Source organism: Anarhichas minor, unplaced genomic scaffold (assembly GCF_050575085.1).
Source record: "Anarhichas minor isolate MPS153535 unplaced genomic scaffold, ASM5057508v1 ptg000007l, whole genome shotgun sequence".
In the NCBI taxonomy this organism is placed as follows: Eukaryota; Metazoa; Chordata; class Actinopteri; order Perciformes; family Anarhichadidae; genus Anarhichas; species Anarhichas minor.
The window spans coordinates 19,855,425-19,878,153 of NW_027466453.1; the positions used below are offsets into that span (position 1 = coordinate 19,855,425).

At 43.2% G+C, this 22,729-nt stretch overlaps 1 protein-coding gene across 2 annotated transcripts in view; it reads right to left on the reverse strand.

The window, feature by feature from the left end:
• The window catches only part of LOC142945122 (protein kinase C beta type-like), an 84,906-nt gene that overhangs the window by 31,169 nt on the left and 31,008 nt on the right, over positions 1 to 22,729 (reverse strand). For both annotated transcript variants that reach the window (XM_076086489.1, XM_076086488.1), the window contains exons 4-9: positions 20,085 to 20,196; positions 19,698 to 19,826; positions 11,095 to 11,251; positions 10,472 to 10,606; positions 8,736 to 8,832; positions 4,558 to 4,701 (exon numbers count right to left, since the gene is read on the reverse strand). In XM_076086489.1, coding sequence (XP_075942604.1) covers positions 4,558 to 4,701; positions 8,736 to 8,832; positions 10,472 to 10,606; positions 11,095 to 11,251; positions 19,698 to 19,826; positions 20,085 to 20,196 — 774 coding nt within the window. The remainder of the gene's footprint in view (positions 1 to 4,557; positions 4,702 to 8,735; positions 8,833 to 10,471; positions 10,607 to 11,094; positions 11,252 to 19,697; positions 19,827 to 20,084; positions 20,197 to 22,729) is intronic.

Sequence of the window (22,729 nt, forward strand, 5' to 3'; positions counted from 1 at the left end):
TCCTTTCACTCTTCAACGAATAAAAGTACTTTAACATTTTATCTTTAAACAAGGCAGAGAACAGTCGAGAAGAAGGTGGAGGAAAAACGGCTGAGCTTCACATTACACGACTAGCATGCTGTGTTTGTAGTTCCCACAAGGCTAATTGAGTTTTGGGACCTCGACAAAAGGATCTTTCATCCAAAAAACAACTTTTCTTATGTTAATTTGCATAAAACACAGAGTGAACCTCGTGAATTTTGCAACTGCTCAAATGCTGAAGTTAAGCTGAGTGTGATTGATTTATTGATGTGTTTAATACACCGTTCCTCTGGGGAGGAGAGATAGTCGAGATCTCCAGTGAAGAAGAAAACAGCACAGCCGACATGTTCTATACGTGTGGATATGTGCTGTGAAGCGCAGAGAGCAGAACCGCTACCCGCTCACTGCCTCGCTGTCTTTTGGACGTCAGCTTAACGACGTAAACGGGAAACATATCACACTCACTATTCTTTCCAAAACCTCCAAGTACAGAGCGATGAGAGTGACCTTATATCCACCTCATCAGTTTTTTCCCCTTTGAGATCTGAAACTTAGCAGCTTTACGCCACATAAATATTCAGGTATGATAATGTAGAGGGGTTACTGGGTTTGGGATACTACAGGGAGCGCAGCACAGATGGACAAAGACACGCAGGTATATGTAAGTGTGTGTGTGTGTGTGTGTGTGTTTGCATAGAGGGCAGCCACATGTAAAGAATGTGCATCAGAAACGTCAGCTTTAAACTTTAGATATGTATTGAAGTTGGATCTATGCTGGTGGTATCCTTTGACAAAAGCAGCTGTAAGTGTGTGTGTGTGGACTCGTCCCATATGTCGGCAGTGTGACTCTATGTAAATACAAACTGTATAAAGTTGAAAACAGAGAGGAAGGACACCATCTGGCCCGAAGCTCATTTTACACAACCACAAGGACGAGGACGACACCAGAGGACGACGTGAAACCACAGGGTTCCATCGGAAATCAAAAGATGCACAAGACACAGAGCAACAACAGGAGCTTTTCTTTTTTTGCCATAATTACAAGCTGCCCATGGTGACAAGCACAAGTTGTTTGTCATTATACCTCTCACGCTGGTTTCAGTCTCATTCATAAACTAACTATTCTACCATGAATCGGGGCTTTTGTCACTATTGGCGACGCCCTTTTTATCCAAGAAAGTTGTCCGGGGTCATTTGGCAGAAAAGCAGTCCTCAGGATATTAACTGTGTGACGACCCCTCCCCTCCACCAGCGGTCTGTGTCTGTTTCCTGTCAGCTTGTCTTGCAGGATGTTGATCAGCAGCTAACGAGCCCCACCTGAGCCTGCTGAAGTGGCCAGCTATAAAGAAGCAGCCTCTTCTTTGGCTGGTGCGCCTCTCCTCCCTGCCTCCTGTTTGGAGGACCTGGCTGCTGTTTAGTTTAGTTGTTGGTTCATTAAATAAATGTGTATTTATTACTTTTAACTCGTCTCGTCTCCCTCATGTTACGGCCTTTTGAGCCGGGTCGTGACAAATGTCGTAAATGATGCCGCGGTGTTTTCTCCGCTGACCTTGCGGAGTGACTTCAACCATGAAAAACCAATGCGCTGCACGTCACTGCATGACACCGCTCTGTGTAGCATGACAGAGGGCTGTGCTCTGTCACTCTAAACTGTCATGTATCATGTAGTCTACGCTGTCTGTCTGGCCCCACACAGATGAGGGACTTCTTCAGGCGCTCAAGTGTGCTAACTAATACATTTGAAGTTTTTTATTCCTAAATGAAATCAGGCCTTTGGTGATTTATTTCTGGTTTTATCAGACTTTCATAATATGTCCACATTGGCATCTCATCCTACAGAGGACCACAGTAAGTCGAGAGGCATTACGTTTGGGCTTTTGTTGCTGTCACGAAGCCAATTCTGAAACTATCTGCAAAATTGAATATTTAAGAATAAATAAGCAAAAACCAAAGTTAAGTTCCTAAACACCCTAAGACTCCGATCACGCAGAGACGTTACAGCAGATCTTATTTTTTCTATGTAACGGTGTGGCCGGCATGCCCTCCTCTCTTGCACCACGAGTCTCATTTTTTATCGGTTTGTAGACTCGCAAAAAAGTTTAAATATTCTCAACTTTTCAGCCCACGGCTCAATGTCACACTTGGCCCAGTGCAGCCAATCAAATCTAGCAAGATGCAGTCTTTACTTCTTTACTACTTCCTTTTTGAGGTCTTTACACAAACACATCCACGGACCATCTAACTAACTATGGTCTGATTCTATAACTTTCTGATACGCATCTGTATGAAAAGCCTGCATAGTGTAATAGTATAATTACAACTAACGAGTACACATTGTCACCGTCGCTGTTTTAACAGTAACATGACGAGCTGATCCCAGCGTTGTGCAGAACTGATTTGAGCCACAATAAAGAGAGAGAGACCTCCACGCTGTGTGTGGTAGGTGATTAAACTGGTCAGGTTTTTGCTAAAATGCAGGCGGAAGTTGCAGATGTTCATCTACACATCGAGTTAAAAGGACAAAACAGCGAAGTTGGAGCACTTCCTTGTTGCGGAAACGTACAAAGTCAATAAAAGTCTTGATGATTTTAAGGTTTGGCTTTAATTCACACAACACAGACTAAAATGCTCTCACCAATGACCTGTAATACCACCGAAAAAATGCAGCTTCATGCGCGTGTTTGTGTGTTTCTGTACAGAGACGTGACGCTACAGGGTGTGTGTGTGTGTGTGTGCGTGTTACTGCCACACTGCTAGCATGTCCACAGAGAAATGTTTGCAGCAGTATTGTGATGCAGATGTCCTCAGACACTGAGGCAGAAAGAGCAGCTCTGACGGTACCAGCCTCCCACACAAACTCAGGAACCATTAAAATGACACACACGCATCACATGAACGCCTGTTTGTGCTTATGTGTGTGTGTATTTCTGTCTAATGCACCATGTGTGTACTGTGTGTTTCTCTTTCTCTGATCTATTGTACTGGTGTGTGTGTGTGTGCGCACAGAATGGGCCTAAATAAGGAATATGTATGTGTGTGTGTGTGCGTGTGTGTATCGACATTTTTAGTGTACTCGTGTGTGTTTCAGGAATCTGCGTGCATGTGTGCGTCGGGTATTCCAGTAATGAACGACCTCGACTCCGTCTCTCCACACCGACATCCACTCCACTGCATCGCTGTGGCTTTAAAACGCCTGTTACCATGGAAACAGGCAGCCGGCACACAGGTCTGGTACACAGACAATGGTCTCTCTCTCTCTCTCTCTCTCTCTCATTTACCCAATTCTCTCTCTCGCCACATCTTCCCATTCTTTCTGTTACTTGCCTTGATTTTCATTCATTCACGTCAGTCTTCCCTCTCCAAGGTTCCCCCCCCCTCTCCCTCTTTTCATTCAGTCTGACATTTTTACCTCTCTCTCAATTCATTCATGTCAACCTTGCCGCCATGCTCTCACATCTCTGTCTCTCTCTCTCTACTTTCATCTCTCCCTCCACTTGTCACGTCATCCTCTTTCCCTTCATCAATCTCTGTCTACCTGTGCTCCATCTCCTTTAATTCTCTCTATCGCCATCCTCTCTTTCCCTCCATTTTTTCTTCTTCTTCTTTACTCTAAGGTCTGTGTGTGGATAGAGATCTCTGATGCTCCGTCAAACACAAACACACACAAATGCTCATGCGGTATTCATCGTAGCACACAGTTAAAGCACCAAAGTACTTGTTTTAACTGTGTCTTTGCATACGCATGATGGCAGCTATGTGTATAGTAGGAAGCATCCTTAAAGGTAAATGCAACATTAAGCCCATGAACGGTGGGGGCAGTCTATCAGGATATAAAGTAAGGTCAGCAGCAGACTCCTAAAAATGACAAAAACAATGCTGGCAAGCTTTCAAGTAACAATCTGGAAGAATTTTATTTGCATAAATGTCCGTTAAGCCTCTAAATATATCCGAAACACAATGGTGACAGTTCGTAATACTGTAGTAGTGATACTACTACTACAGTACTACGACCTGTGTGTCTGTGGCAACCTCCCAGGAAAAGGTGACACTGTCTGGATCTCTGAACAAACACACCTGCAGTCACAGCTTATCGCCAAAGAAAAGGAAACGGAGATCTACGAGACTGTTTTTTTTAAATAGAAACTAATATATTTGTATTTATTGTATTTAGCTTTTTGCAGCTACAGTCTGACTTGGCCTCATACTCATCTTTATTGCTGTTTACCTCACATTACTTAGACTTTAGGACTATTCTGTACTTGTGCTAGAGATACAATACATTAGAATATTCACCATTTTCCTGTAATTACCATCTTGTGGCCACAGTGGCTGCTGGTCAGCTAAAGTTTCATACTGTTGGCTCGCCTTAACATTAACAATACAGGAACCTCCTCACGTCTCCACATTACTTTGCGCAAAACTAGGAATTCTCACAAAAACATTGCGGTGTCACTCAGTAAAGACTCACAGACAACACAGACGTGGACACACACACACACACACACACACACACACACACAAACATTGTGGCCTCACCTTGCCGAAGCTGCCTTTGCCCAGCACTATCAGGAAGTTGAAGTCGGCCAGCTTCATGCGATCCTGGTTCCCGTTGGAGTCGAACCTGGAGGCAGCATTGGCCGACTTGCCTTCTGCATTCTTGCCCGGTCCAATCTTGGCTCTCTAGATGAGAGACAGAGGGAACGAGAGGGCGGCATTAGACGAAGAAAACAGGCTGAGAGTAGACAGATGTATTTAAACAAAAGAAGTTATGATGGGGCAGCTGGAGATGTAGGGCCTTTAAACAGTTGTAGCCAGCAACTGAGGTGCTATTTGTAACATTTTAACCTCCATTAAAACATTTGAAACACTATACGGTATCGTAAACAGATTTGTAAGCATTACCATGACGCTTAATGTTTCACTATTAAAACAGACCGAGTTTTCAGATGTTTTCAGAACGCCAGATGTGAGGAAAAGGCCTTGAAGGAAACATCAGTTAAATATTCATTTCTTTAGCGTGCCAAGCATTGGGGGCCAAGAATTACACCCTTTTTGATAATCATTAACATTCATGTGAAATGTTGTCATCATTTGAGAAGCTCCCCTTAGTAATGCGACTAATAATCTGGACCCAGGTCTGATTGCTGCTACGCTTAATATGCCAATCAAATGAAAAGATGTTTGACAGCTGCTTAAGAAACGCTACGATGTACAAAAGAGACGAGAGGCTTCTCTTTGAAGCGTAGGCAGGAACATGTATGTTACAAAGTTATGAACTAAACAGGACAGAGAAGACAAAGTCACAGTCAATGTTTGAGAATAAAGAAAACGGAGACTGAACCCCAAAATACATCAAAATACATGCAGGCCTTCAGCCTTAAAAAAAAGCTTTTTGTTAGAGCGTCAGAAGTGGAAGTGATGAATATGTTAAAGAAACTTTTTAGCCTTTTGGTTCATTCGGTTTCATTCATTCTGTGCAGGCTTCACACTTTCCATAACAAATATGGCTTCTCTGTGAGTCTGCCACTCCACTCAATCACGACTGTCACCTCTTCCCTTGTCTCTGTCCTTCAACCACTCAGAAAGTTTTAGTACCATTTCTCTTCCTCTCTGTTCTCTATAAATTATTTCTCCTTCATCTTTATGAATGTGGCCCGTGTCTCCGACTCTCCATTTATTCATGTCCGTCACCACTTCCCCGTCTCTCTCCTCCGTTCACTCGGTTTCATTTCCAACTCTCTCTCTCTCTCTCTCTCTCTCAGTTTGTTCGTCTCAGCCTTGACCTTGTCAGGCTCTCTCTCTCGTCCCGTCCCCGTCTTAAGAAACTATTATAATCTAATCTAATTATAATCTTATTCTCCACTTTGTAAAGCCATGCTTCAATTTAAAAACAGTCTTAAGACATTAACAAAATGCCTGCACACACGGAGGTGCAGGATGAGTACATCTTATCCTATCTTATCTGAAATTGCTGATCCGCACTGAGGCTCTCTGCACTTCTTCTGCCCTGTGCAGTAATTTCTCCGCTGTCTCGTCTGGAAAATTGTCAGAGTGAAGCATCCAAGTACTCTGCTGCTCCCTGCACTGTTTGTTGTGTGTGTGTTTGTGTGAGAGATGCAACCCATACGGTTCCCGACTCATCAATGGATAAAAGGCTCTATCTGTCTCCATCTGTTCTGACACACACACACACGCACGCGTGCACACGCACACGCACACACACACACACACAGAGGAGCAGTTGAGGTATCTGTGAGCAGCAGAGCATGCTGAAGGCAACACTCTTGAAGCCTTCAGAGAATAATGGTGCTCTCTGTCTACAGCCATGTGTCCAGAACGTGTTTGTGCATCTTATAAATGCTAAAAAGGATGAATGGCAGCAGCAAAACCTGATGCATTTTCTTGGAAACCTCCAAATAGTTTTAGCACCAAGTTAAGGTGTTTTTTTTGGGGGGGGCTTTTCTGGATAAAAGAGTATTTATGCGTTTAATTGGTGATGGATCTTCATCATCTGTTTCATCCCAGATACTATCCTGATGCAGCAACCTGACATGTGAGAGCTGTGACACCTTGACTCTGTAAAAATAATTCCTGAGGACCTTCATCCCGTTTTCTCTCATAAATGAGTTGTTTTTTACTGGCACAACTATGTCTTCTTCCTATGATTATACAGACATCTCTGCATCATCACGACCTCCATGATCTTATTTTGATTTGTTCCAAACCATAGAAATAAAGCTAATTCTTAGACTGTGTTCTTTTGCAAAATAAGAAAAGTTGGGTCAAAATGTCTTTACTAATTACAGTCGATGGAAACATGTTGTGCCTCTCTTGATGTCAACAAATCTCCCACTGCCTTTCCATCTGTGAGTACTTCTCTCCGTCTCTCTCAATACCGCAAGCCACCTTCATTCTACCCCCGTTTAACCCTTTCACTCTCCTCTGATGTAGCTCCCTGTGTGTGTGTGTGTGACAAAGAGAAAGGAGATGGAGGAAGGAGAGGCGAAAGGAAACAGAGAAACAAAAACTGCGGTGGATGAGCTAGAAACAGTGAGAGTAAAAGTATATACTTTGGAAAAATGTCTTTTGATCAAAACTTCATGCCAATAAAGCTTCATTAAAATGAATTGAGAGAGAGGAATGTGTCTCAGCTTCACATGAGGATAACCTCATCATAAATTTAGCTCTCTGCTCCTTAACTTCTTTGAATGCTGCGAGTTTGTCTGTCTGTGTCTCTGTGTGCGTGTGTGTGTGTGTGTGTGTGTGTGTGTGTGCGCATACGTACGACATGCATTATTTATCACTGTGACTGTCTCGTGTGTGTTTTTGTGTGATTGTGAATGGAGGCACGCAGGTCATGTTACCAAAGTGAAATCTCTCTCTGTTTGTCTCTGTGTCGTTCTCTCTCTCTCTGCCATCTCCCTGAGAGCTTCACCCTCGGGGTTGCCTACATGCTTGTGTGTGTGTGTGTGTGTGTGTGTGTGTGTGTGAGAGAGATAGCTGGCCCCATGAGAATGTGTCTTGGTGAATGTCTGAGGACCATGACCTTGAGGAGATGGAGGGAGAGAGAAACGGATAAAGAGAGAGAAACACACAGGGGGGCACTGAAGGTGACGGAGGACAAAACAGATAAGTGAAGAAGAGAAAGGGAAGCAAAATGAAGACGAGGGGGAGGAAGAGAGGAGAGAAAGGAAGGATGGGAGGCTACAATACCTCCCCAAAAAGTCAACATCCAGACTTTTAACCAAAAACACTATCAACAATCTCATTCCACCGCACCGCACTAAAACTGAAAACTAAACTACAACTTAGGAGACCAGGTGAGACAAAACAAAAGGATAAATCATCAGGAATTACAAATAAATCACTGCATAAAAACAATGTCTTGTCAAGTCATCACATGGCCAACAGCAGAGGAAATAGTTCCACACTACTTTCCTCTATAGCTCAGAACCTTTGAGTTAAGTGTTCCCTATGTGACTGAGTGACTAAGGGTTCTTTCACAGACAACCCGCTTGGGTGGGTCTTGGTTCATTTCCAAGCCGAGTCTGCGGTTTGTTTGTGGGGCGAAAGCCAATGAACCAACCACAGGATTCGATGATAGAAGACGTGTGATTTACACTTCGGTTTGTGTTCGGATGAAACAAACTCGATTCATAACATTTTAATTAGCGAGCTTTGGAGGTGCTGGTGGGCGGATTTTGTTTCCTTTGGACGGAGCCAGGCTAGCTGTTTCCCTCCGTTTCCAGTCTTTATGCTAAGCTAACTGGGACTAAAGCAGGGACGGGTGGGAAGACAAAAGCACAATTGTCCTCAAACAGCTCCACTCAACTCTGATCAACACATTTTAGAACGACTCTGATGTTTTGTAGCTTAGTGCCAGCAAGAAGGAACGAGGAAAGGAAAAGAGAAGAGAGAGGAAACACACAGAGCGGGGTTATCCTCTCCACTGCCAAATGTGTTAATGAGTGGGAGTACTGGTCAGCCACACACACACACACACACACACACAGTGTGCCAGACCGGATGGTACTACAAGTGTGCCTGCCAACTGCTAACAGCTCTCCCCGAGAGGCTCTCACTCAGACAGACACACAGACACACACGTTCACAAGCGTAACACACAGACACATTCAAACACATGCCGGCACACATTTGCAAACGCTTCCACATAAACACACAAAAAGACTAAAAAGGTGCAAATGTGCACACACCTCAAACTTCTGCCGGAGCTCCTCGTTGCCCTCCTCCCCCTCCGGAGCAACGGGCACGTTGAAGTACTCGCCTTCTTCCTGGGAGAGCAGCTTGAACCTGAAGAGAGAGAGAGAGAGAGAGAGAGAGAGAGAGAGAGAGAGAGAGAGAGAGAGAGAGAGAGAGAGAGAGAGAGAGAGAGAGAGAGAGAGAGAGAGAGAGAGAGAGAGAGAGAGAGAGAGAGAGAGAGAGAGAGAGAGAGAGAGAGAATATTTCCAGTCAAATCAATTCCCAATTAGTTTATACAATTTAAGCGTTTAACTGCTTCCATTAGCTGAAGCGGCTTACTGTTAGCGCACCGATTTAAAGTCCTAAAGAATAATCAGCTGATTATTCAGTAATTCACTCTCCTTCATGGTGATCCAGCAAAGCCCGACAGAGAGACGGGCCCAGAACACAGCGCAGAAGCTTATCATTTAACTAAATCAATACGATATCATTTTTCACATTACGATATCATTTTTCACATTTTTCCTCATTACCACTCGCGGCATCATAACTGTATTCACAGTAAATAATATTGTGTTTGGTGTTTATGATTTAGTGAAACAGATCTCAACTATTTCCCTTTTATTCTTTCCAGGTTTGATCTTCTCAGAAGATGTGGATCCTGTTGGTTGTGAACATTTTTATCTGGAGTATCCAACACACTTGGATACGAGGTGGGATCAGAAAGCGGTTATCATAAATTCCTCAGATGAAACGTATCGGCCAGGATGTGAAGACGAATATGAATACAGCTCAAATATACAGGCAAGAGCGGTTAGTACTAAGAGTGATCAATTGTGTAAATTCATGTGAAAATATTGATTTTAGCCACTTTGAAGATGACTGAGAATATAGGTTTAGACACCTTTGCACAGTAGAAACATCCAAAAAAATGAAAGGCGATCAAACACCGGCAGCAGGTTGCAGTTTGTTTTTCAGCTAATGTTAAAGGCACTTAATACAGGATTGGGAGCATTTCTATTCCCTCTTAACGGCTCTCAACATGGCGACAGATAAGCCGGCGGTTCGCAGCTAACAGCGCTAACAGCGCTAACTACAACGAGTGCTGGGAGAACCGGAGGGTGGCTGCTACGCTTCCGTGACGACGATTAACATGATATCAAATCACATCAGAAAAAGGGAGATTATGTCACAAGCTTAAGCCTTTTGAACATGATTCCAAATACCTCCCATAGAGGGCGGTAACATACAGAGGTTTAGCTTCGGCTGTTCGTGTCACTCTCACTCTGTCCCCCCCCCCCCCCGGCTGCTGGTGGCAGCAGGTGTGGGGCTTTGGAGCTTCATATAGATGGAGTTGTGGAAAACACACACTTTGCACGGGTTCTCTTTGCTCTAAATATCAGGTTTTTAATGGCATCCCTCCACCTCCACCATTCCACCTCAAACGCTGGCATCTCATTAAAAACCCTGACAGGGCAGCGTCAGCAAAAAAGAGAGGAAGATAGAGAGATATAGAGACTGAGCTAGAGAGGGAGAGGGAGGGTGCTGGGGAGATAAAGAAGCTGAGATAAAGAGACGGGGTAGAGATGCTTTGGCACAGAGTATCACCAGAATAAAAAAGAAGAGCTCCAACTAAAGTATTTCTCCAACGGTGCAGTAATGAACAAGGTCACCTTCCCTCTCCCTCCTCCTCCACCTGTGTTGTTTCTCTGCCTCACGTCTCTCTACCCGCCTCCCCCGTTCATCTCACCATCCATCCACTCCTAGTTTCTGGAGCTCCGAGATGCCGAAGGACAGCGATCCCATGAAGTCGTTGCGGCTGGTCAGGTCCCAGTCCCAGATCTCCACCGACAGACGGCGGTCCTTATCGTACTCCTTCAGGTGGCTGGGGGACAGACAGGGACCATCAACAGTTGGATGATACTTCTTTTTAATATATTAATAAAGAACAAACTAATTATATATGTTTTTTCTGTCATCTCTTTTTTTGATTTGTTGGAGATGTGAAAAAAAAAAAAAAAGCCTTTCAAAAGGTAACATCTGCACCCAGATGCCGGAAAATGCAAATCTCGGTCTCCTTCCATGCAAAACTGCGATGAAGCTGATTAAGTATGTAATTGGAGCCAACTGCATGAAACGACCCCGAAAGCAAGGTTCTATGAATCTAAGGAGCCAGATGTTTTTATCTGAGCGCCAGCGGTTACACATGCTTGGAAAGACGAGCATAATGCGCTGCTCTTAAAACAGTGATGGAAGAGATGAGACAGATAAAAAATGGAAATAATAATAAAAAAAAAAAGAACAGAGGAGAGGCACAGACAAACAGAAAGATAAATAAATAAAATCACCAAACATGGTGTGATAAAGCCTTACAATTTAAAGGTCTCATTCCAGGTGGGGTTGAGGCAGCACTTTATGGTCTTGGTCTTCTGTTTACTCTCGCTGCGGGGATCTGGGATCAGTTTGAGCTTCACGTAGGGGTCTGACAGACCGTTGGGGTCCATAGGAACCAGATTCCTGCCCTCTTTGACTGGGGGGGGGGGGGGGGGGGGGAGAAGAGAAGGAAGAAAGAGGGAGGGAGAAGGTGAGAGAGGAAATTTAGAAAAATAAAAAAAGACTTTCTGAGACAGATTCAGTTTCAATGACATTTTGTGGAGCGGTTTGTGTTTGAGAGCAGAGTTTGAATAGCAAACTGAATCATGAATTACAGTACTCATTAAAAATGTCGATAAAAAAAAAGACACAACATTAAGTCTTTATATTTTACTGTTAAACTGAGATGAACAGAAACACAAGAGACATGAACAGAGAGAATCATGATTGGATTTACTTGAAATTATTATGATATTGTTATATACAAAAGTAATCAAACGGGATTAAAATGCAACTTTATTAATCCTTTGAGTAAAACAAACTAAAGACCACCTTCACAGTAATACAAATTATATTAATTATCTAACACATTTATTTATCATTTACTGCACAAATGTTAATTGGCTGTTTCCCAAACTTCTTTTCTAGGGACCCACTTTTAGAAAATAAACCAAATTCCCAAGAGGCCTCATCTATAAATCATGAGAAGAGCGTATTTGAACGTTTCTGACAATCTTTACTGCCATTTATGCATCACTTCATTTCATCTTGAATCGGTAAACCAGCCATTTAAAGCGATAAATGTTTAGTAAATCACAACGTGTGTTATTAAAAACATATATACATATTAAATATATTATGAATGAGACCAAATAAAAATAATTTGGGCAGAGTCAAGGGTATCCCATCAGTAAAACAAACTGTGAAAAATGTGTACTGCAGATATAAATGTATATTTTTGTATTTGCCAACACTGATCAAATCAACATCCTTTTACTTTTATTCTCTTAAACTCTAGACGCTGTTGGAGTCATATCTACAGTGCTGCATTTCCAAACGTCCTACTCTGAACCTCATAGACGACAACATTGGAGGAGCTGGTATGGATTCTCTCCTCCCATTGGTGAGCCAGTTTCCTTTGAGGCTATAAAAGGGAGTAAAATGATGATTAATCACCACTCGCTTGTATTAACATTCCACTCTACTGGACTCTTTTGCACACACTGTGCTGGAGGTGGCTGGTGGGTTCAAATACGCCCTCGGTGTACTTGTGCATGACCTGGAGGACGTCTGCCATTAAAAGAGGGTGTGAGAATTTGATTTAAACCTGCCAATAACTTATCATAATTCCTTTTAACCCATATTTTGCAGGTTGGCAGGTGTTGATTTGAAGCTGTGTGTGTGTGTGTGTGTGTGTGTGTGTGTGTGTGTGTGTGTGGATTTGGAGAGCGCTTCCTGTCGAAAAAGGCAACGGAAAACACACCAGACCTCCAGAGTTGTATTGGGGGTTAAACCCTCAAGGTTGCCAGATCTGTCTGTAATGACCATGTGGACAGATGAAGGTTGCCAGTTCCAACACTAATCCTTCTTTTGTGGCCGTCTGTTATTGGGCTGTAATTGTATTCCAGTGGCGTAACACCCCGTGATTGTGAGGTGTGTGTGTGTGCACAAATATTGTGGCTGGTCAAGTTGTGAGGTCACATCCAATTACAAGAAGCAGAGCTGGTGCTGCTGTGTGTTCGGCTGCTCGCTGGGAAAGCACTCAAGAACACACACACACACACACTCACACTCACACTCACACTCACACTCACACTCTAACTTTTCCAACCCCCTCTTCCGTAAACAAACACACACAACAAAGAACTTGACAGGTAGGAGATTGTGGGAGAAAGCCACGAGAAGCTAAGGTAGGAAGTGTGAAGTTGCATGTGGTTTAGTTATTCCCAAAGACTGGGTCGGGACCCAAAGGTGGGTCGCAGGAGATATTATTAGGGTCGCCAAAAAAATTAGCAAAATATCCTCCGTCTTATATTTCAACTTATCCTCATACAACGGTTCCTGAATTTCCGCTCATTAGATGCATACAGTCTTTTCAAAGGAAACAACTTAGGCAACAAAATGACTTAGTTCAGGAAAAGATCGTCGTTTGGGGTAAAATAACGAGGGAAGTGCCGCAACTGAAGTATGCAAGTTACGTGAAACTAAAAAGTGATTCATCAAACATGTACATCTCTTCAAAATGTTTGGTTTAGCTGTTCAGGATGATAAAACGTGACGTGGAAATGATGGTCAGGAACATTCCTTACGCACAAATTTGCTCTACGTACAAATTAAAGATGAGACATTACTCATTTATGGCCTTTTAAGAACACTGACTCGTGCCCAAAGATCCATCTACAAATGTGGAAACCTAAAACCATGTCTCCTGGCGTCTCAATATACCGGATCAGTTACATGAAGAAAATGGTCACACTCGTAGTTTACGTTCCTTAAAAACAAAAGAAAAAAGGTGCACTTTGTTTTTGCTGATTTAAGGTCCAAACTACTTACAAACAAACCAAGACTTTTAAACAAGCAGCCACATGGACCGACATGTCACTCATTCATTGGGCCATTTTGAATACTTATGTCCACACTTTCTTCAGTCTAATCTGGTATCACCACGGCTTCAACATGTCTAATACATGAGCAGACTCTGTATCAGCTCTCTGTATTTGGGTCTGTCAGGCTGACACCATTTTGAATCCAGTCCAATCATCCTACTTCGGTCTATTTTGGGTCCAATTCAGATCACATCTGTCTGTTCTGGGGTCCCTTTCAGATTGAGTTGTGTGTGGTTAGTTTGACTTTAGGTGGGTTATGCTGCACTTTACTGCTCAATGCATCTTCTCAGGTTGTCCGAGAGGCAAAAAAGCAAATGAAGAAACAGTTCGATGTAAGTGTTACAGTAGATGGGACTGCAGGTGGAGAAGCGAGGAGACTGCATGTTATGTACAATCAAATGATGGGGAATGGCTGCCATTGTTAGAAGAGAAATTATGAAAAGTGACAAGCGTCACATAATATTGAAGCATGTCCGTCTTATATTGTCACCACAATTAACAATTGAGATGCAAATCTGTCGGAGCTGCGGGGAACACGCGGCATCCTTTTCAAGTCAACGACTGAAGGGAGAGAGCTTCCCAGGGAGAGAGCAGTGTGAGAAAAACCTGGAGAAGTCAGAGGAATTAGCTTTTCATGCTGTTAGAGCGCCATGCTACGCTAAGCTCCGAGAGGTTAACCACAGCACAGACCCAACGGCCAGCACTAAACCCTCAGCGGAGCGGCTCAATAAATATTAGATGATGCCTGTTAAAGTGACCATCAAATGCTGGTTGAGGTGAGCTATAAAGAGGGTAGCATGCCAAATGGTCTCACAGGACACTCACAGTAAACAGAAGAGGGTGGGCGTGGTCTTGTGCTTATGTGTGAGCGAGTGAACGGATATGCTCGTGCATGCACAGGTGTGCAATGTGACCGTGTGTGTAGATTTTTTTGCAGTCATGTGTGCTAATTGCAAAGAGCATGCATGGCTCTGGGTTTACATGCGTGTGTGTGTGTGTGTGAGAGAGATACCGCGTGTATTTGAGTCTACAGGGAGGGCGAGTGGAGATGAGAGTGCAGTAACAGCACAGCAGCGTGGGCGTTGGCAGTGCACCTTTTCCCAAGTGAAGCAGCCTCGTCGGAGTCTTAGTAGGATTCTTATGTTCTGTCCAACTGCTGCTTGCTTTTTTTTTTTTTTTTTATGTGCTGCACAATTAGTCTTAATCTCGAGGCTGGTGAAACGGTGTTAGCAGTCATGCCGAGTACATTTACGTGTTCAGATCAGCTTGTTGGTACCGGTGAGAACAAGTGCAGCCAGAAAGCTGCACCAAGAGGCCTGAAAGGGTCCAGATCTCCCCGTGTGAGATCAACATCTGTATGGACCATAGACCGTATATAAGACGTGGACTTAGTCAACGTGACGTCACCCGTTGGTTTGTGGACTGTGGTTTTGAAGCCTCAAGTTTGGCATTTTGGTCGGCGCCATCTTGCTTTTTTTTGCGAGCAGTGAACAGAAGTCGTCATATTTGGAATGTGAAGGAGTGACGTAGAGACGCCGTATACGTCTCTGGTAGCGTTAGCTAACTGTCTATCACAAAGTAGCCCCGCCCTAAAGCATCCCCTGCTTTATGGTCTGTTTGACTCTAAATGGACCATAATCTACTAAATGAACATCATGCTGTATTGAAGAAGACTTGAAACTAGAGCTTGAGACCATAAACTCATGTTTACAATGTTTACTGAGGTAATAAATCAAGAGAGAAGTAGAGTCATTTTCTCATAGACTTCTATACAACCAGAGGAGTCGCCCCCTGCTGGACACTAGAGAGAATGCAACTTTAAGACACTTCAGCATTGGCTTCACTTTTCAGAACGGGAGGTTGCCGCCTGGTATTAACTAAAGCAAACAACCCCAACATTTTGTTAAATGGGTCCAAATAGACAGATGTTGGCTTGGTGTTCATTTTAGCAACGTTATTCCTACATGTGTCGCTAGCTGGTGCCAACACCAGAGAGGTTCATTTGGGTGTACAGTCCATCAGGACAATTACTTTAGGGACAGGACTTGTCTTTGTTTTGACGAACCTACTCTGAAACGGATCAACTTTCCCCTCTGTGGTTCAAACCTAAGACAATGAACTGGTGATTGATCACAGCTGAGTGAGTGTGACAATGCACAACACACTAACTTACCTAAGACAAAAGACAGGTGCAACATGTGTTCATTTCTAGAGGAGGACCTATATGTCTTTAAGTGATTCTACTGTGGACATTAATCTCTGCAGGTTGGAGGAGAAGTTTAAAGCATTTGTTCAGCCTTTTCGGAGGAAATGTATGAAACTACAACTTACTCCTGCTCAGATAGCCCAGTGCTACCATGCTGTATGATAGTGAAGCAGTTACGGGCTACTAGCTGATATTTGATCATTGGATTATTGAATTTGAGCGTTGAAAAGTCAAAAATCAAAAACCCCCAGTGAGATCAAAAGCTTAATCATGACTAATTGCTAAAGCACACATCTCTGAGCCTGACATTAAACTTTCTCATTCCTTGCTCACTTTGAATAAAAGTCCACTTCCCGAGCTCTGGTGTGACAGCAGTGTCCTTCAGACCAAAGCTTGTGTAGTATAAAGGGGTCTGGTGTTCAAACTCCCAAAGGAGCCATCTAGGAACTATCACGTCACCAAGACACCAAGATGTGCTCAATGGTCCACTTATAGACATCTATGTGCATATAATCGATGAAGCTGTTATTTCTTCGGCTCCTTTTTTTGAATATATATATACGTTTTAAACTTTGCTTTTAGGTCAACACACAGGCAGCCAGAGTCGACATTAGTGTTTCTGTAACTTTCCGAAAGTAAAAATCCAACATTCAGGACATCACACAGAGGTGAGACAGGAGGCAGAGTCTGGACTTCTCTCTCAAGTTCTGTTCTCTCATTCCTCACACAACTATTACATTTCCTGAGAACAACCAACGCCAACACCATGATTGCCTTTCCAGCAGAGACTGTATGAAAATGTGCCCCGTAATTAAACAGTTATCACTTCTCACCCTTCTCGATGCCGACTGGCTTTTTCCACCCTGCCTTTCAGAGCAGCTACAAAGCCATGAGGCAGAGTGTGCAGTGCCAAAGGGGGAAGGGGGCACCTTTCAAGACCCCAATCCCACGTCCCACTGCATTCTCCCTGCTGGAGTGTCCTTGAGCTAGATACTGATCCTCCATCTCCATGGGGCACTGTTCTGCCTCTGACCCTGAGCTCGGACCTCTTAAGATGCCTTAAAAGTGATCAATAAAGTGTCACTTTACACCCATGTCCATTGCTTTGATTAAATCCACAGCTAGTCCACAGCGCAGATGCATTTCTGAGTGTGGCAGCCATTTCCACCAGCTCACTGCTACGTTAAGCTGTAGAATAATTCTTAGTGGTTCTACAATTCATTCTCTGTGGTGGTGTTTTTTAGTTTTTTTCCTCTACCTAACCGCAATGAGGGAGTGAGCTTCTGCTGGCTCCACACTGACCCCTGTGGACAGAAACGAGTACTGCAGCTCTCGTTGCCCCTTACTATTGCCCTTAAACTATTATCATGAGAGAAATGAGAGGAGGGTTTATCACAGCTGGCTGAAATCAGGAATGTCACACAACTACTTCAAGTGTAAGTGTGCAAGTGTTGAAAATACAATCCTTGCTGGCTGGACAACAATACCCTGTGGGACCGATTGAAAGATATGATATAAACTATATAAAATACCAACATTAGCTGTCTGTTTTCCTCGACAGCTTCAACCATTCAGCTCTATTTTATTCTATTCTGTAGCACTTGTGCTGTTTAGCCTTTACTGCTGTCCTAGCAGTGATAAGTCGGCTCTCTTATCATTTCCCACAGTAAATCCCAGCTAATGATCCGTCTACGAGCGTGGGAACCAGGAGGAGAGAGGAGGAGAGAGGGATGAAGCCCAGCGAAAGATCCTGAAGGGAAAAATGCTTTTACATGCAGAAATGAGCTGGATGTGTTCGTCTCTTTTCAGGATATTCCCAAAGTTCTCTTAACTGTTTAAGGGGTAGTTGTGTAGACTTTGTTTATGTGTTTGACTGCATATTAATTATTAATATATGCTGTGTAATCCCAGAGGAATCTGTTGTCTTTCACAACAAATCTGAAAATCTAAACAGGAAGAAATCGTTTCCACCATCTTGGATTCACAATGAAAGTCATGTTACCATTAAATTACATTTAGTTAGTAATTACTCTTCAGGGTTTAAGTAGCATGGAGAAATGGATGGACGGATACAAACATTTATCATCACTGATCATCTAGTACCTGGGGCTCACTGACGCACAGTAGACGGTAATCCACCCATTCACATTAGGACGTAAATCAGATTATGGATATGAGATTAACTGTGTATGTACGTTTGATAAATGCGACACACTTTTAAAGTTTACAACAGCCAATGTATTTATGGGAATTCAACTAATTTAGCACCAAAGCACAAGATGGTGACATGTGACAACTAATAATTTGTCGTTCATTAAGAAAGTCTGATGTTTTCACTGTGAGTCACGGCTGTGTTTGAGTCGACGGGTGCAGAATAAAGTTGTATGAAAACCTCTGCTGTCACCTGCAGGGAAGACAAGGCACTACAAGTAAACAAAAAATAAGTGGTGACACTGTTCTCTACCATTTAATCATGTTAATTTTTTATTTGATCTAAAAGATATTGAAATAAAAGACGAGGCAAATCAGAAAAACTCTCGTTAGGAAAGCGGCCAGCGAACATTTAACTCATACCATTGATGCTAGACTTGTTTGGGCAACATTTCACTGGTAGAAAATATACTAATAATTCAGGTGATATGCTGTGAACACCATGAACCCCGATGCAGAAGGTCAATAGTGAAAACGGTCCTAACGCTGTTATCAAAGTCACTTTTTCTCTAAATGTACATTGATAACCCACAGGAGCCCAACACCTTTAGCTGAGAGCAACGAGTCAACAAATCCCACTCCGGGTGGGTCGCTGAAAGGCATTCTGGGAAATGTTCTGCGTTAAACGTTATCCTCTACAAAAATGTAACAATGTAATGTAATTGTCTCTCGCTGGCTGGACACACAGCGAAGAAACAGCTTAATCTTGATCATCATTGACAGTCAATCTAAACACTTCATATTTGTGAGACGTTTGACAAACTGATGTAAAATAACAGACAACACAGGTCAGTAGCAGTCCGATTACTTCAGTGAGACTTTCTGGGTTGTGGTTGAAGCTAAATTGACATCACTGGTTAAGTTAGTAACACATGTTCCATTGAGATCTTGTACCCTGCTGGCTAAATACTAAAATACAAATAAAGTCTCAGAATATAGTCGCTAAAATTAACTTCAAGAGAGAGTTGGACGTCATCTTAATGCAAACATCACTAGATTACATATTTCTTATCAAATTAATCAAAAATGATGTTCATGAACACTTCAGTAAGCCCAAACACAGTATATTCAGTACTTCTGTTGACTTATTAAATGTGAGCTTTCATTGGCCCACTGGAGGGCCTCAAAGCGCCACCTAGTGGGCCAAAAAGATTCACTAAGCTAGTTATGTTAATATCTAAATGTGCTCTAGAATTACCACGTTAGAAGCAGTGACAGTTTATGAAAAAACCTGCGTCACATAAAGCTCCAAAGTGTGGTGAAGAAATCTGACCCTGAATACATTCAGACGTTTCTTAACAATCAGAAGTTGGTCTCAAGTTAGAAAATGTTGAGAAAGCATTTTGTATTGATTGACACAATACACTCAGTATTGTGATCACAGCGCATGTTTGACATGTTGATACATAATAATGCATCAGTTTACTGGAAGAGAACTGCTCATGGGCACAGAACGAAGGGCTGGCTTCACTGCCTTCACCTCTGCTGGTCCACCAGTAGAGGGAGAAAGAAGACTGGTTTCTCAGTAGTGTCTGTGTACATGTACATGTACTGTATGTGTGTTTCTGAGATATACGTACTGGTGACAGTGAGTACATTAGTCTTGACCTCAGCGGTGATCTGGAGGCGACCTCTCCTCTCAGTGTGGTCCGTCCCGCACAGGCTCGGCACATTGGCCACACAGCGCTTATGGATGTTCATCATACAGTCTGGAAACACACACACACACACACACACACACGCACACACACACACACACGCACACACACACAGAGAGAGATGTATTTGTCATGTTATTTAAGTGTGTATTCTCTGAACATAGAGTTTATATTTACACAAAAAAATGGCAGTATTTGAAAAGACAACAATATACGTTATGTACATCTCATTATGAGACCGCCTGCTACATGGAATATAACTGATACTGTGTGTGTGTGTGTGTGTGTGTGTGTGTGAGAAGGACGTACGGTCACATCTCATGCCCTGGTGTAAGAGGCCGTAGAGCAGAGAGCCACAGTGGTCGCAGAAGGTTGGGCTGGAGTAGGTGTGGATCTTAAACTTGTGCTTTGCCCTCGGGTCCTGAAAGGAAAGTAATTAAGTAAGTTAATAGGAAGGAAAGAAAGAAAGCAGGGGATTGTCATATTAATCATAAAATCTATATTTGGTCTAATTTTCTGTCTTCTACGCCTTAGCGCACACGACGGAAGGAAGCATCATTCACAATAGAGCAGTGAACGTTTGCTGATGTGCTGTACTCATGTCTGTTTGCCATCTGTGCATCTATTGACATATAGTAAATTAATGACTGCCAGAGATAACTATTAGGCCCCATGCTCTTCCATCACACTGGCTTCTATTCATACACATCTTTTTACAGCACCTTCCACTTTTGCACACGTTTTGTACAATGTAGCATTTATAATTCAGCCCTACTACTTACCCACAACTCGTGTCTTTGCATCTACATTTTAATCTGACCGAGAAAAGTTTCATTACAACTTCTTTCTTCAGTTTAGAAAGACTACAAAGGCAGCTACATGCATGCCCTGTGTGTGTGTGTGTGTGTGTGTGTGTGTGTGTGTGTGTGTGTGTGTGTGTGTGTGTGTGTGTGTGTGTGTGAGAGAGAGCTCTGTATGAAGTCAGTCCTCCATGAATCCTGCTGAATTTAAACAAGAACTGATATACTGTAGGTAGGCAGGAGTTCAAAGTCACAGGTTCAGGCCTCTTTTCTGCTGACTTTACGCGTCCCTCAACAACACTGTACACACAGATACAAAAGTATTTTGGACATTTGGTGAATGTTAATTATGCGCTTTAGATTGAGAAAAGGAAATTCGGGTACCGATTCCTCATTTGAAACTGAGGCGTAACTAGGGCAGAAACAGAGGTTATTTCTGTCTGACGTGTGTGTGCGTGAGAGACACCTGCAACCATGGCTCAGTGGGCTGTTCCAGTCGTTAAAAAAACACACACACACACACACACACACACACACACACACACACACACACACACACACACACACACACACACACACACACACACACACACACACACACACACACACACACACACACACACACACACACACACACACACACACACACACACACACACACACACACACACACACACACACTCCAATCCACCGCTTGGGACGGATCCAGATCTTGTGGTGAAGCGGGGATGCTTCAATGTAGGAGTTTGAATAATCCTGCCAAGGGGATCCATCACAGTTGCCAAGCATGTAGCTACAGCGTTTAAAAGGAGTTTCCAAATGATGCCGAGGTGCTTCGACGACGGCAAATACGTAAGTGCTTCCTGCCAAAGCAAACGTCTTTCGGTTCAGGGGGCGACCTCAAGTCTTTGGTGCACGTTCATGTCTTTGCACCTCATGAGCCAGAAGAATGTGCTGATTGATGCACACCTGTCCTGGGAAATATTGTTTAGTTTAGGCTGCCACTGAGTTATACCGAGCTTCCCCAAGGTGTCTTCAGAAGTGTGTGTGTGTGTGTGTGTGTGTGTGTGTGTGTGCTTATTAAGTCTGAATGATTGTGCGGCTGCGTGTGATCGCCTGTGTGTAAGTGTGTGTGGGTTTCTTTGCACAACGTGTGCATCTGTGTGCGTTTGATTCTCTGCTGGTTCTCAAGGACAGGACCGCCTCCTGCTCGTTTGTGTTCTTCTGAAGAACGAGGGAACATTGTGCTGCTGGAGCTCCAGTGATGAGCAGCAGCAGACAGCGAGCGATACGAGAGCTTCTCGAACACTAATGACTGAATGCATGCACGCTCAGAATTCAAGGATTGATCAGAAAATAAAAAGGTAAAAGCCGGGGACCACAAACATCTGCAGGGTTCATCCTCTGGGGACCATCATTTCATGGTAATCCTTTCAATAGTTATTGATATATTTCAGTCTGGACCAAAGTGTCGGACACAATGTTGCACAGAGGAAGACAGAGCAACTATCAATAAAAAAAATAACTTGAAGCCAAAATTGTGAATATGAATCAGTTCTTTCTCACAGCATGTGAGCAATAAAGAAAAGGGGGTCAGGGCGACATGATGGAAATGAACTGTAAGTCAGCAGCAGCGCAGAACAACGATGAACTCCAGTGTTTCTTTGTCGGGGACCTTTCATTTAAAAACAATGTGATGTGATCTGTGAAAGGTGGTACATTAATACACTCGTACTTTTGTTAAAATATATTTCACACTACGGTTTGTGTACATTGTATTTTTCCTGCCTGCGTGTTGACAACTTGTTTGTGTTTGTTTCACTTGGTTTTACTCACTGAGACCCCACTGATTAAAAGCAGATGGCGGCGTGGTGCACTTGGACCAATGAGAGTGTTGCACGGCGCATGTTGTGTCGCTGGGTGTCCAAAACTGAAGGCCCGCTCATAACATCAGTACACGGCGCCAGACCAGCCATTAGTCAGCACACACACACACACACACACACACACACACACACACACACACACACACACACACACACACACACACACACACACACACACACACACACACACACACACACACACACACACACACACACACACACACACACACACACACACACACACACACACACACACACACACACGACT